The sequence below is a fragment of the Mesoplodon mirus genome (genome assembly GCF_964341445.2).
Source record: "Mesoplodon mirus genome assembly, chromosome: 13".
Taxonomy (NCBI): domain Eukaryota; kingdom Metazoa; phylum Chordata; class Mammalia; order Artiodactyla; family Ziphiidae; genus Mesoplodon; species Mesoplodon mirus.
Genome location: NC_138989.1, coordinates 27,079,217 through 27,093,851, shown reverse-complemented (window position 1 = coordinate 27,093,851; position 14,635 = coordinate 27,079,217). Strand labels below are relative to the sequence as shown.

The following is a 14,635-nucleotide window of genomic DNA, read 5'->3' as shown; positions in this document are numbered from 1 at the left end:
ACCCATGGAAAACATGGTGGCCCCTGGTGTGGCCTTGTAGCTCCCCTCTTCCCACGCCCATCTGGCGAATATCCCTAAGAGTAACCTCCCCTCTGCTCAGATTGGTCTAGGCCCTGACCCATGACACTCCCCAACTGTTGTCACTTTTGTTTCCTCGGCCTGGCCAGCCACTCCCACTTATTCCTCCATTGGCTGGGCCTGGCCCGGTGGCCCCACTTGGCCACAGGACTGTCATCTCCCAAGTGACCTCCAGAGACGGGGCATCCCAGCGCCCCTGCTCAGCAGCCGGCAGTGGCCTGCCGCCCAACCCCCCCCCTCCCCCCCGCTGAAAAGCGGTCTAGGGCCCAAGCTCTCGGGCCAACAGGCCTGTCTGCCCCTGGCGGCCCTCCAGGCTGACCGCACCCTGGAGCCCCGCCTCCAGCCCACTATCCTCGCGGCCCGGGGGAACACCCCCCGACCCAGGGCTGTGATCGGGGAGATAAAGAAACATCCGCGACCGGGGCCGGAGCGCGGGGAGAGGCTGTGCCCGCGTGCCGTCAGCTAAAGGCCGCAGACCTTCAGGGCGACTCAGTTCCCAGCCTCGGAAATCCGGAGACACTCAGGAAGCTTTCCGGACCCGTTCGTGAGGGAGGAACCGAACTCGCCGGGGCGGGAACCCGCGACGCCGGCAGGGAGGTCGGGGCCTGACCTCACAGAGAGAGCAGCCGAGGATGACGGGAGCGGCGCCGCTCACGCCCGGAATTCGTGCGGCGCGCGCTGATGGCGTCACTGCGCGCCCGGCCGGCGCAGGCCCGCGCATGCGCTCGGCCCGCAATCTGAAGGCCCCCTCCTGCTCACTGCCGTCAGACCCAGGTCCTCGGAGCGGATCGCCTGTGCCCCGACCTCGTCTGCAGCCTCCAACAGTCAGCGCTTGGCCGGCGCAGCCACCATCGCCCACCCTCCCCAACGTCCAACTCCCACGCTGGACGCTGCCACGGGCGCTCCTGACGCGCCTGCCTGAGGCTCACCTCTGTGTCTTCCTCCCCGTGCAGCTTTTTGCTCCAAGTCCCCAGTCTCAGCCACGGGAAAGGAGATGGGGTCGCGGGATGGGACCAGGAGGTCCACCAGCCTCTCCACTGATGGTGCCGCCCAGTCCTGCCTGCCTGGCCATCTCCAGCCCAGCCACCTGTTTCCAGCCGTGGGCTCAAGTAAGGCACGGTGACCATGGCACATCCCCATGGAAGAGAAGGCCAGGGCAACCATATGGTGCAGGCACACCCCTCTAAGTCCCCCACTCCCGGAGCCTGTCATTACCGACCCAGGAGAAGAAGTGGGGCCTGGGGCATGTCCCTCCAGAAGGCAGCAGTAAACACAGGTGGCACCTCTGGTCAGTGGGCCTCCTGCCAGGACCTTTCCTACTCTCAGTCAGCCTCACTTCTCGGATGGGAAAACCCAGGCAGAGACAGAGGACCTCTCTGGGATCTATGGAGGCCCAGGTCTGCACAGTCCTCACCCTGTTCCACCTAATGAGGGAGCTGAAGATAAGCGGTTGGGGAGGCCGCAGGTGGCATCACGTCAGCCGGCTCAGGGGTCCACACCCTGGGACGGGATTCCAAGGGAGAGATGGAGGGTCTGCAAGCAGTGGCTCCTCCCTGGCCTCGAACAGCATCCCCTTGGTCTGCGACCTGCCTCCTGGCCTTGTGGGATGGGGAGGGGTGTGTGCCTTGCTTTGGAACCCGAGCTCAGTGGGGAGGCCGGCACCAAGTCCACAAGGGGTGAACGGAGCCAGACGTGGAGTGCGGAGGGGAACAGGATGGGGGAGGAGCCGACCAGGAGAAGGGAAGGGGTCCCTGAGGACAGGCAGGGGTTGTGTCCGGACCTCCCGCAGAGGCTGGCAGAGGTGGAGGCTGCAGCCAAGACCCAGGCTCCACTCACACCTGCTGGGCCAGGTGCACGCGTAACCCGTTGGCCTGATGGACCGAAGGGTTCATCCCTTCCTCTGGTTCTCGGGACCGGGCTTGGCCCAGTCACCGCTGGGGAAACCGAGACCAGCCCGGGGCCTGGACTGCAGAGGTACCGCGGTCGGTCCACCGAGGGGTCCCCCGCGCGCGCGTCCCGCTGACAATTGAGCGGCCAAAGCAGATTAACCCTCGTGCTAATCCCCGCTAATGGTTTCAGAATCCCCGGCGCCGAGTGGCTAAGCCGGCCTTTCTCCGCGGCGCGGCCGGCCCTCCCCGGCGGCCTCAGCCCGCGGCCGCGCGATGCTATCTCGGCCCCGCCGCGCTAATCCCCGCGCTCGCTTTCTTCCCGGGCCCGCTCGAGATCGGCCGATTGGCCCTTGATTACGGCTGCTATCGAGGGCCTCTTTGTGCTGTGGGCCCTAAATCCCCTAATTCCGTGATAAAGGAGGCATTAGCTGGCGTTTGCTGCTGAGAAAGGCACCGGCATGAAAGAAAGCAATCAGGGGAATCCTGATGGCCTCGCCTTTCCCGCCGGGGAGGGGGCAGGAAAGGGGGCCCGGGTGGGCGCTGCGGGGAGAGGGAGGGTGGGGGCCGCTTCCCACCTCCATCCCGAGTCCGCCTTCCCCAGCCCCGAGCTGCGCCCAGGACCCCTCCCCGCCCCCACCCTGGCTGCCGAGGGACCAAGCTCCCCGCCTCCCCTCTGGCCTCACCTCCGCACTTGCTGGGACCTAACCCCCAAACCGGCCCTGGACCTTGCTGGGCCTACCTTGCGCTCCGGCCTCTGACTGTCCAAAGCCCGTGGTTCCTCAGGACTTACCTGCAGATCCATTCCCTTGGCCCCTGACGCTCCTCTGGCCCCTCCTCACCCCCCGGAGCCCCTGCCCCCCATCTGCCCCTGTCTCTTGGCACTGACCAGCTTTGACCAGTCCTGGAAGCAGCTGGGTCTGTTCTTTAGTACGGGAAACAGAAAGGAGGGCAGCCGGGAGCGACTGGGATTGTGGAGGGAGCGTGTGCAGGGGGAGGGGGCCTGAGACCCCTGGCGGCGGGCAGGTGGGGTGCACAGGGAAGGCCCCTCTGCAGAAGCCACGCTGAACCCCAGGATGGAGCTGAGAGCACCGGGCTGGCTGCGAGCTGAGCGCAGTGGTGGAGCTGACCCAGAACCTGGGCAGCTGGGGGAAGGAGGCAGAGGCCAGCTGGGGCAGGTGGACAGAGGTGTCAGGGTCCAGGGGCTGGGGGAGCACGGAGATGAGGCGGCTGATCCTCTTATCCTGAGCGTTTGGAGCAGGGGAGTGCCGTGATTGGATCTGTATGCAGAGCGCACCTGAGCCACCACAGCAGGCTCACTTTGGGGAGAGTCTCAGGCCAGGAGAGTAGCCGGGAGTATGTAGAAAGGCCATTGTGGGGGCCCAGGTGGCCGGCATCTGCATTGGCACTGAGGGGGTGGCAGAACTGGTGAGATTTGGGGGTGGCAGTAGGGGATTGTCCAGCACTGCATGCACTTTGAGGCTTGGGCAGCTCTGAGGGCAGGTGGGTGTCATGGAGGCACATGGGTGGGTGGGCCACTTACCTGGGTGGACAGGTGTGCATTTACCAAGGTGAACAGAAGTCTAGGTGTTGTTTACCTAGGTGGTGAGGTGGAAAGGCAGGCCGTTTACCAAGGAGGACCAGTGGGTGGGTGTGGACGAGCGGATGGTGTCGTGGACCCCTTCAGTGGTCAGCTCACCCATCCTGCTCCTCTGAGTGTTGGCGACCAATGGTGCACAGCTGCCTTCACCTTGGAATGTTGGATGGAGCCACCTACACAGCAGACAAGGGCTGACCGGCATAGGGACTAAAAGGCTGGTCCCTGCTTCCTCGGAGACAGTTGAATACTGAAGCAGCCTGTGTCTGCCCCAGTGCTTCCCTGGGGGGGTTCCACGGACCCAGATGCCTTGTCGCTTAACACTCCACCCCTCACCCATGTCACCCTATTCATCAGTTTCCCAGGAAGCAGGACTCTCAGTGTGCAACTGGGATGGTTAGTCCCCCTATGCTTCTGTTGTGTCCCCCCAAAAAGAGATGTTGAAGTCCTAAGTGTTGGTACATGTGTTGACTCTCCTTCTAGTTTCTACCTGTTCATATACAGTGTTTTCAGTTTTTAAAAAAATATATTGTTCAGAGTTTATCATTGTTATCCATAGGAGGATTAGTCCAAAGCAAGTGACTCTACCATTAAGAGAAGTGTAACTCTGCTCACTCATTTAAAATATCTTTTGAGTCTTATCTAAATTACTAGATACCGTGTTTTTGTTTTTTGGGTTTTTTTAGTTTTTGTTTGTTTGTTTTGACCGTGCTGCGTGGCACGTGGGATCTTAGTTCCCCGACCAGGGATCGAGCTGTGCTAGGCATAATAATGGTCCCCTCGAAGATGTCTACATCCTGAGCCCCAGAATCTGTGAATATGTTACCTTACATAGCAAAAGAGACTTTGCAATTGTGATTAAGTTTATCATCTTGAGATAAGGAGATTATTTCTGGTGGGTCCAATGTAATCATTAGGGTCCTTAAAAGTGGAAGAGGGGGGAGAAGAGGTCAGAATGATACAATGGTCAGAAAGACTTGACCCACTGTTGCCGTCTTTGAAGATGGAGGAACAGGCTATGAGCCTTGAGAAACTGGGAAAATCAAGGGGATGGGTTTTCCTTCATCTATGAAAAATATAACCTTTGCTGCATCTATGAAAGACCTACATCTATCATCATACTTAGTGCTTAAAGACTGAGTTGTTTCTCTCTAAGACTGGAAGCAAGGCAAAGATGTTTGATTTCTCAATTTTTATTCAACGATCTACTGGAGGTCTAGACATTTCAATAACACAAGAAAAAGAAATGAAAGCCTGGAAATTCCCTGGCGGTCCAGTGCTTAGGACTCAGCACTTTCACTGCCGGGGCCCAGGTTCAATCCCTGGTTGGGGAACTAAGATCCTGCAAGCCATGCTGTGCCAAAAGAAAGAAAGGAAGAAAGGAATGAAAGCCATAAAGATTGTAGATGGAGAAGTAACACTAGCAGATAATATGTTCATGTGATATCATCGTTTACATAGAAAGCCTTAAAGTATATACAAAATCAAATTGAGGTCTATAAATTAATACATGAAATCAGCAGGGTTGGATTGTATTTCCCCCCAAAAAATATGTTCTACAAAGGGCCAATAGGCGCATGAAAAGATGCTCAACATAAATAGTCACTAGGGAAATGTAAATCAAAACCACAAGCTACTGGGAAGTTCCCTAGTGGCCTAGTGGTTAGGATTCAGCGTTTTCACTGCGGAGGCCTGGGTTTGATCCCTGGTTGGGGAACCATCCCACGTGCTGCCAAAATACCAAAACAAAACAAAAACATAAGCTACCACTTCACATCCATTAGGATGACTACACTTTTTTTTTAAAAAAAGGGAAAATAACAAATGGTGAAATGTGGAGAGATTGGAATTCTTGTGCTTTGCTGGTGGGAATGTAAGATGGTACTGCTGCAATGGAAAACAGTTTGGCAGTTCTCAAAAGTAAAACATACAATTATCATGCGATCCAGCAATTCCATTCCTAAGTATCTACCCTAAATAAGTGACAGCAGGGACTCGAGCAGATACTTGTACACCCATGTTCACAGCAGCACTATGCACAATAGTCAGAAGGTAGGAACAACCCAAATGTCCACTGATGGATGAGTGGATTTTAAAATGTGATGTATACATGCAATGGTACTCAGCCATAACCCCTGGTTGTCAGGGGCTGAGGGTAGGAGGAAATGGGGACCTAGCATTTAATGGGTACAGGGTTTCTGTTTGGGATGATGGGAAAGTTCTTGAAATGATAATGATGATTTACAACATTGTGAATGTACACTTAAGCATGGTTAAAACGGTAAATTCTATGCTATGTATTTTTTATCACATTAAAAAGTAAAATAATAGAAGAGCAAAAGACTGAAATCACCAGACCCAAAGGAGTGGCACAATCCTTTGCTCAATTTCCAGCCAGTTCTCAGACCCAGACCTCATCTGCTGAAGTCTCCTCCCGTGAGGAAGGATCCGGCAACACTGTGGAGAGTGTTTGTAGGCTTGATGCCCCTAATCCTCTGCAAAGGTACGTATGTCCCTTTCCTCAGGTAATTTTATGCTGGAGAAGAGGAGAACCCAGGCCATCTCAGAGCCATTGGATACAGGCTCCATGTTAACACTGGTCCCTGGGACCCAATGTGCCATCATGGCCTCTCCGTTGGATTGGGAATATAGGGAGGGCAGGTGATAAATGGAGTACTGACCCAACTCCATCTCACAGGGGACCCCGGGGGGCTCCTAACCTACCCACTGGCTATTCTCCAGTTTCTGAATGCATAATTGGAATAGACATATGTAACATTTGGCAGAACTTCCTCAGTGGTTTCTGATCTTTAGAGTAAGACCTATTTTGTAAGTGAGAGCTCCTGAACTGCCCCCTACCAAGATGAAAAAAATGCTTCCTCTTAGGAAGAATAGCAGAGTCGAATGTCATGGCTAAAGACTTAAAGAATGCAGGTGATGGTCTCTAACAAACCCATGATTTAGTTCATTAGTCTAGCTCCTGAAAAAACCAGATGGATTGTACAACACTTCTTTGTGATAAAACACTCAACAAACTTGAAATAGCAGGGAACTTCCTCCACCTGATAAAGGGCATCTATAAAAAAAATCCACAGTTAACATGATACATTATGATGAAGACTGAATCCTTTCCCTCTAAGAGCAGGAACAACATGAGAGTGCCCACTCTCACCACTGCTGTTCGGTGATTTATTGGAGGTTCTAGCCAGGGAACTTAGACAGGAAAATGAAGCAGAAGGCACCAATGTTGTAAAGGAAAAAGTAAAGATCTCTGTTCACAAATGACATTACCCTGTATATAGAAAACCTTTAGAATCCACAAAAAACTATTAGAATTAATAAACAAATCCAGCAGGTTGCAAGATACAAGATCAATGTACAAAATCAATTGTATTTCTATACACTTGCAGTGAGCAATCTGAAAATGAAATTAAGAAAATCATTCCATTTATAATAGTATCAAAAAGAACAAAATACTGAAGAATAAATTAAAGAAGTAAAAAATGTATACTCTGAAAATTACAAACATTACTGAAAGAAGTTATAGATGATCTCAATAAATGGAAGACATCCTATGTTCATGGATTGGAAGAGTTAATGTTGTTAACATGGCAGGGCTCCCCAAATGGATCTACAGATGCAATGTAATCTCTATCAAAATTCCAGCTGGTCTCTTCGAATAAACTGATAAGCTGGTCCTAAAATTCACTTGAAAGTTTGTGGGAACCAGAATAGCCAAATCAATGTTGAAAAAAAGAACAAAGTTGAAGAGCTCACACTTCCCAATCTCAAAACTGACTGCAAAGCTACAGTAATCAAGACAGTAAGGATAAATGTATAGATCGATGGAGCAGAATTCAGAATCCAGGAGTAAGTCCTCACATTTATGGTCAATTGATTTGCAACTGGGGGGTGGGGAACAATTCAAGGAGGGAAAGAATAATCTTTTCAACAGATGGGACTGGGACAACTGGATATCCAAATGCAAAAGAATGACATTGGATCCTCACCTAACATCATACACAAAAATTAACTCAAAATGGATCAATGTAAGAGCTAAAACTAGAAAACATAGTTTATAAAACTGTAAAACATCAGGGTTAATCTTCATGATCTTGGATTTGGCAATGTCTTAGAAATGACACCAGAAGTATAAGCAACCAAAGAAAACAACTCAACTTATTCAAAATCTTAAAATCTTATGCTTCAAAAGACACCATCAAGAAAGGGAGAAACCACCTACAGAATCGGAGAAAATATTTGTACATTATATATCTGATAAAGAGAGGGGGATGGCGCCAGGTTACAGCCTTGGGACCATGGCAGCCGCAGCCTGTCCCACTAGCTTTCCTCTCCCACTTACATCCAGAAAATATGCCCAACCAGAATCCTGGGGAAGTTGACTTCAGTGCACTTAACGTGAGAGTGGGTGGGCTGAGGGTGGCAGGGCTGCAGGAAGTGCCCTAGCGGTGTGAGCTGGTGACTTGCAGCTGCCCCTTTCCTGGAGCATCACTGGTGGGAGCTGCCTTGGCCAAGAAGGCTGTGCACCCCGACCTCACTCAAGGGGGCCCCAGACCCCCTGGGCTAGAGTGGAACCAGCCTCCCCTCAGCACCCACCCCCACTCCCTCGGGTGCTCCCCCACCACAAACACTGATTACATCGCCATCACTCCAATGTTGCCTTTTTCAAAGTGTCCAGTACATGCAGTCATACAGTATGTAGCCTTTTGAAAGTTGTTCTTTACTAAATACGATGTGTGTGAGGTCCATCCGTGTTGTTGCACGTGTCGCTGTCACTCTGGGCTCCTCCCTGGTGTGCGTGGACCCCGGACCCCGGCGTGTTCATCCATTCACCAGCTGATGAGCGTCTGAGTTGTTTCCAAGCTTTGTCGATAATGACTAGAGCTGCTCTAAACATTCATGGGCAGCGTCTCATGTGAGCACAAGTTTTCATTTCTCCAGGGTGAATCCCAGGGATGGAATTGCTGATACATGCTGTAGGTGTAAATCTAACTCTGGCTGCTTTGTTTTGAACATCTCTTTCTCCTTCCTCTGTAGGGAGCTAGAGGAAGCCAGGCAGCTCCTTCAACACCCCCACTGGGCATCTCCATAGCTACATCATCTGCCTCACCAGGTACATTTCCTATTTCCTGTTCTATGACAGGTGACAATGTTGCTAAACTTCTTGCCACTCCACAACAAGGGTCTCCTTCCCTCCATCTTCCAGTACATTCTCCTCACCTTCCCTAAGACCCACCGTCAGTCTCAGCAGGGTCCTTCCCACTCCCCCCGCCCCCGGCTGCCTGGTCACAAAGCCAGTGCCCATGGTTTAGGGTTTGTATCTGCAGCATTGCATTCCAGTACCAGGACCCGTCTGGTTACCTAGAGCCCATGATAGCCACCTCACACTCAGTGCTGAGGACACCACAGTCACCTCCTGCTGTTGCCTTTCACCGTTCTCACTTTCCCTCTCCTGCGATTGCAGTAGATGGTGGCCAGGACAGAAGCCACCGGAAGGCTGACTCACTCCTTGGCGGTGCTCCATACTGGCTGTTGGCTGGTACTTCAGCTGGAGCTGCTGGCGGGAACTGCTCTGCCTGTCCTCTCCTTGTGGCTGCAGGCGCCTCCTCTCAGCGTGGTGGCTGAGCTCGGAGAACAAGCATCCCAAGATGAGAGAGAGAAGCTCTGTCACCCAGCTGTAGGACCTGGCCTCAGAAATCACAGTGTCACTTCTGCTGCCTCCTAGTGGTTAGAAGCGAGTCACTAAGCCAGCCCACGTTCAAGGAGAGGGGATTAGATTTCACCTCCTGGAGGGAGGAGTGTCAAAGTATTTGCTGACATCTTTGAAATGCATCACGGTGGGCCGCTTATCAAGGTGGGCCGCTTATCAAGGTGGACTGGTGGAGACATAGGGTGTATGCAGAGGTGGACAGGTGGAGAGATGGTGCATCTACCAAGGTGGATAGGTGGGTAGGCGACCCATTTATCAAGGTGGGGAATACCAAGCAAGGGATGGATTTTGAGATCTTGAGTCTGCCCCAGGCATGGTGACTGGGAGATGTTCATTGGTGGCTGAAATGGGACATGGAGCAGGTACTTAGGGAGATGAGAGCCTGGAGCAGAGGGAGAAGTCAGGCTGGAGGTATCAACTGGGGAGTCCTTGGCACAGAGGTGGTGTCTGAAGCTTCAGAAATGGGGAGGGATAAAGGAACAACCAGGGCCCAGCCTTTATGACCACTGACCCTGTAGCCCCCATCCTTGAGGAACTGACTTCGATGGGTAGTTGACCCCCAGGTTCCTCTCTGATCTAATGGTGAGCACATGGTTCTGCGAGGGAAGTTGGCTGGGCGAGGTTTCCAGGGTCACCCAAAGGGACACGTGGGAAGAGATGGGAGCTCTGGGGCAGTGGCAGCCATCTTGTGACCATGAGGTGGCCCACTCACAGATGTGGTGGCTCCCTCACAGAGCTTCCAGATTAACAGATCCTGGGCAGCTGGTGTCAGGACTCTTATGACAGTTGAGTCAGCAGGTTCTGTCAGTTGAAGTCCAGAGTCCTCACTGACACCAGAGTGGAGTCAGCAAGGGAGCTTGAAAGGTGTGTGAGGTGGGAGGAGAAGCATGAGACCGTGTGTTGCCCCCCTAATGGTACCTGCCATTCATGGAGGCCCCTGCCCAGCGGGGTTCTAACCTCGCACACAGTAACTGGTTGAGCCCTCCAAGCACCTGAGAGTTAGGTCGCTATTATTATGCCAGTTTATAGATTGGGAAACTGAGGCACGGCAGGGGGGTGGTGGTGGTGAAGGAACCTATCCCACAGCCAGGAAGTGACAGCTGGGGCAGAAGCCAGGCCGTCTGCTGCTCTGTCCTGTGAGCCACACAGTAACTTTTCAGAGGTCCAGAGAAGGCCTTCAGCAGAAGTCCTGGCCAGCTGTCTGACACTGCTTAGATGAGGATGAAATGGTCTTCCTGGAACTTGGCAAAGTGCAGGCCACCGACAGAGTTGGGCAGAATGACCCGGAGGGATGGTGTGGACGGAGCTGAGGAGTGGGGGTGTGGGCACAGGAGGAGTCAGCTCCTGAGAAGAATGGCTGTGATGAGGATGGGGAGGGGGTGGTAATGGTTTGGGGTGGATTCTGGGAAGTACCGGAAAGCAGATGATAAGTTTCCCCAGAGCACATAAGTGGGGCCTCCGATGGGGCCCAGGAGAAAAGGCAAAGAATTGGGGGCTCAGGGCAGTGGGGCTGCGGGTTTAGTGATGAGCAGAGATAGCTTCCCACCCGCACCCCCGTATCCTCCACGAGGTTGAGACCCGGGCTCCTAAGTATGTGTGTGGAGGGGGCGGGGGAATTTGGGCCGAAGTGCGGTGGGACCGCGGGGTTGCCGAGGGTATTGGGCCCCATTTGAGGTTGGGGCTCAGGAGTTTGGGGGCCAGGAGACTGTGCAGTTTGGGGGGGGCTGTTCTCCAGACTTGCTCCTCCACCTGGTAGGTCCCCGAAGGGGACAAGGAACCAGCCCTGGCCGCGGTGGCTACAGGACCAGGGCACCCAGGAGTTGGACCAGGAGGCGGCCCCGCGCCCAGGGGCTGCCGTGGTCCAGGCGTCCTCGGGCCCTTGCCCACGCCGCAGGGTTGGACCGGGTGCCGGCGGGCAGTGGAGGCGGCCCGGCGCGCCTCTGCCAGCCCTGCGAGTCGGAGGCATGGACTAGCGGCGCAGGGCTTCCTGCGACCGCTCCCGCCCGCCTCCGCCGCCGCCGGGGATTAGCACGCTCCTGGCCGCGCGGCGGGATTAACCCGCGTGGACGCGGCGCCCGTCTCGGGGATTACGGCGCGCCCCCCCGACGGATATATTCCCGCGGCGGCGGCGGCGGCGGGCGTGAGGAATGGCGGCGGCGCGGGTCGCGGCGGGCCGCAGGGGTCCCGGGCGGCCCTGCCCCTTCTCCATCGAGCACATCCTCTCCGGCCTGCCCGAGAGCAGCCCCCCGGCCCGGGTCGCCCGCCCGCCGCCGCCCGCCGGCCGCCAGAGCCCCGCGGAGCCGCGGGAGCCTGGGGCGCCCGAGGCCGTGCCCTGCGCCTGCTGCTGCTGCTGCGGCCCCCGCGCGGCGCCCCGCGGGTCCCCGGAGCCGGCCGCCGGCCTGGGTGAGTGGGCGCGGGGTGCGGGAGCTGAGGGACCCGGGGCGGCGTGGCGGGGAGCGGAGCCCGGCCCCCGGCCCGCGCCTCACCGCCCCCTCGTCCCGCAGGCACGCGGCTGCCGTGGCCGCTGAGGCTGGGGCCCGCGGCGCCCTTGCCCTTGGCCGCACCCACCGAGGGCTCCGGGGAGCCGCCCGGCGCGGGCGGCCCTGGCCCACAGCGGCGCACGCGGCGCCACCGCACCATATTCAGCGAGGAGCAGCTGCAGGCGCTGGAAGCGCTTTTCGTGCAAAACCAGTACCCCGACGTGGGCACGCGCGAGCGCCTGGCCGGCCGCATTCGCTTGCGCGAAGAGCGCGTGGAGGTGGGTGCCTGCAGCCTTGGAAGAGCCGGCCCCGCGTGATGGGCGGAGGCGCACAGGCCCCGGGAAAGCAGGGGAGCCGGGTGGGTCCCTGGAAGCGGCGCCTGGGGATGGCGCGGGAGGAAGGGCGCGGGCTGGAGCAGAGGTCGGGCTCGTTTTCTTTTCCTTAGTTTTAATCCCCCACCCCGGCCCAAGACAAATGAGGCGCGCGTTTCTGTTCCGGAATTTGGGGAACTCGGAAGAGCGCGAAGCTGTTGAAGGGGTGTCCCGGGCGCCGTCGGACGAAGGCGGGGGTGGGAAGGGGCGGGCGGGGAGAACGCTCCGGGTGGGAAAGGGGTCCCGGTCCCGCGGCCCGAGCCCCGGTCCCCATCGGCAGCGGATGAGGGACGGTGGCGCAGCCGCTGCGCGGGGCTGGCCCCGCCGCCCGCGTCCGTCCCGAAGCCCCGGCCGGTCCACTTGGGAAACGCGCGGGACGCGGGTCCGGGGCTGGACCTGCTTGAGCGCCCCTCCTCCTCAGGTCTGGTTCAAGAACCGCCGTGCCAAGTGGCGACACCAGAAGCGCACATCGGCGTCCGCGAGGCTCCTGCCGGGAGCCAAGAAGCCCCCGAAGGAGAGCTGCTGACGGCTGCAGAGTTACTCCTGGGCTCGGTGGCACCCTCTGAGGCCGGCTCAGGGAGAGGACAGACCTACCCTAATAGGAGTTGGTAGAGGACGCCAGCCTCTAACCTGGTGTCTGCCCAGTTGCCTGCGCCCTGGAGCTCAACGCGGGAGCCCCTCTGCGTGTGTCCCCGCCCCACCCGCCTCGCGGAAGGAGAGCGCACTGATGCTCCGTGCTCCATGCGCCTTCCCTCCCAAGCGCAAGCGGGCAGGAGGGCCGGGGAGATTCGGGGGTGGGGTGCGGGGCACAGAGCAGATCAATTTCCTCAACCCCCACTACACCCCAGGAGGCACCAAGCCACCCCAGGACAGGAGCCACCCCTTGTCAACAGTGGCACCCAGCGTCCTCCTCCCCGCCCACTTCCTGCTGGCCTCAGTTATCTCCTCAGCAGGGACGCAGCCCCCTTGACTGGCCTAGACCCCTCCAGAGGCTGGGCGGGTGGGGTCTCTGCGTCCCGGGGCTGGTGCCAGGGGCCTGGACGTCCTGACCCGCGGAATAAGAAGGCTGAGTGAGGTAATCTCCAGAAGCCCCGTTCCCGCTGTTCAATCTTGTGAGTCTTGTGTGGATACTGAGAAATAAACAAGCTACTACAAGCTCTGAGAAAGCAGTCCAGACTCAAAGTCCTCCGTGGCTCCACTCCACACCCAGCCGGGACCTGCCCCTCCTCTCCTTCCCAGGGAGTAGGGGGCAGGCTTGTCACAGCCCAGTGAGTCCTCTGTCCCTGTGCCAGGGTGGGCCCAGCAGAGCAGACTGCCCCACAGATCGTGGCCCGGCACCCTGCACTGGCCTCTAGAAGCTGCTTCTTGGGTGGGGATCCTTGGTTTCCTAGCTCTGGGGTTTCCATGCAGGAGTGTCTGCCTCCCTCACAGCAGCCAATCTCTGCCACCCTGTGGGGCGGGACCAGGTTCAATTAGGAGAATCCCCCCCTCCACTGCCTTGGAAAATGCTGTCCCCTCCATCATCCTGGCCCCAGCAAGGACAGCATGAAAACAAGGCTTCAGTTCCCCAAGCTGGCCTGTATGGTGGGCGCGAGGCACCTAACACCCCCCTCACCTGGTGTGGGGACTTTGTTCTGCCTCCTCACAGGTTCTGGAGGGATGCAAGTGGGTATCTGGCAGGAGACACAGTCCCTCCACAAAAGGTGCAGAAGCCAGGGCAGCTCCTGGGCAGAACTCTCTGAGGCAGGTCAGGTCAGAGAACACAGAGCACGAGGGGTCCCTGGGCAGGACAGCAGCTCTCGCTCACCCTCCAGGATGCACACTTCCTGCTGTCACAGAGCCCGTTTTCCTGAATCCTAACCGTATCCCTGGAGATGGCACAGCCTGCCTGTGGAGCTTCCCCACAGCTGGGACACCCTCATCCCCCTGGTCCCAGAAAGCTCGCCCTCTTTGGCTGAGTGGCTTTATGTCATGGTGTGGGGCACCCATGATCAGTGCTCTGCTTTCAAGGGACCAGTAGTTATGCTGCCCTCCTGGCTTTTCCCTCCTCTCCAGCTATCTTGGGCAGGCTCACCCCGCAGCTGCCTGTAACACAGGTGTCCTTGGGCCGAGCCCAGACTCTCCCCTCTCATATCCATTCTCACCCTGGTTTATCTCATCCACCCTCAGGCTTGAGTCCCATCTCCGTCTCACATTTACATCCCAGCCCAGGGTTCTCCCCTGTGCTAGGCAGTTATGTCCAGCTGTCCCTTTGATGACTCCACCTGGAAGCCCAGTGTTCCTCTAGATCACTTTGTCCATGGCAGGCTGTTTCCCTGTGCATCCTCAATGCGTGAGCCAGAGAGCTAGGGGCAGGCGCCCTGACCCCTCTTCTCCCTCACCCACCAAACCCAGGCCAATGGCAAGTCGATTTTACCTCCCCAAACAATCCCAGAATCTGCCTTCTCCCCAGCTTCGACTGCACCATCCTGATGAAAATCGCTGTCATCTCT

At 56.7% G+C, this 14,635-nt stretch overlaps 1 protein-coding gene across 2 annotated transcripts; it reads left to right on the top strand.

The window, feature by feature from the left end:
* Nucleotides 1-12,709, top strand: GSC2 (goosecoid homeobox 2; the record flags this gene model as incomplete). Of its 2 annotated transcripts, none has more annotated exons than XM_082640521.1 (3): nucleotides 1-1,187; nucleotides 5,956-6,064; nucleotides 11,797-12,501. In XM_082640521.1, 3 exons carry the CDS (start codon nucleotides 711-713, stop codon nucleotides 12,087-12,089), a joined length of 879 nt encoding a protein of 292 aa, XP_082496647.1. In that variant the 3' UTR covers nucleotides 12,090-12,501. The 2 variants fall into 2 exon arrangements, with proteins under 2 accessions (XP_082496647.1, XP_082496648.1); XM_082640522.1 differs by lacking the exons at nucleotides 1-1,187; nucleotides 5,956-6,064 and adding exons at nucleotides 11,440-11,695; nucleotides 12,565-12,709 and having other exon boundaries at nucleotides 11,797-12,050.
* Between the last annotated feature and the right edge of the window lie 1,926 nt (nucleotides 12,710-14,635).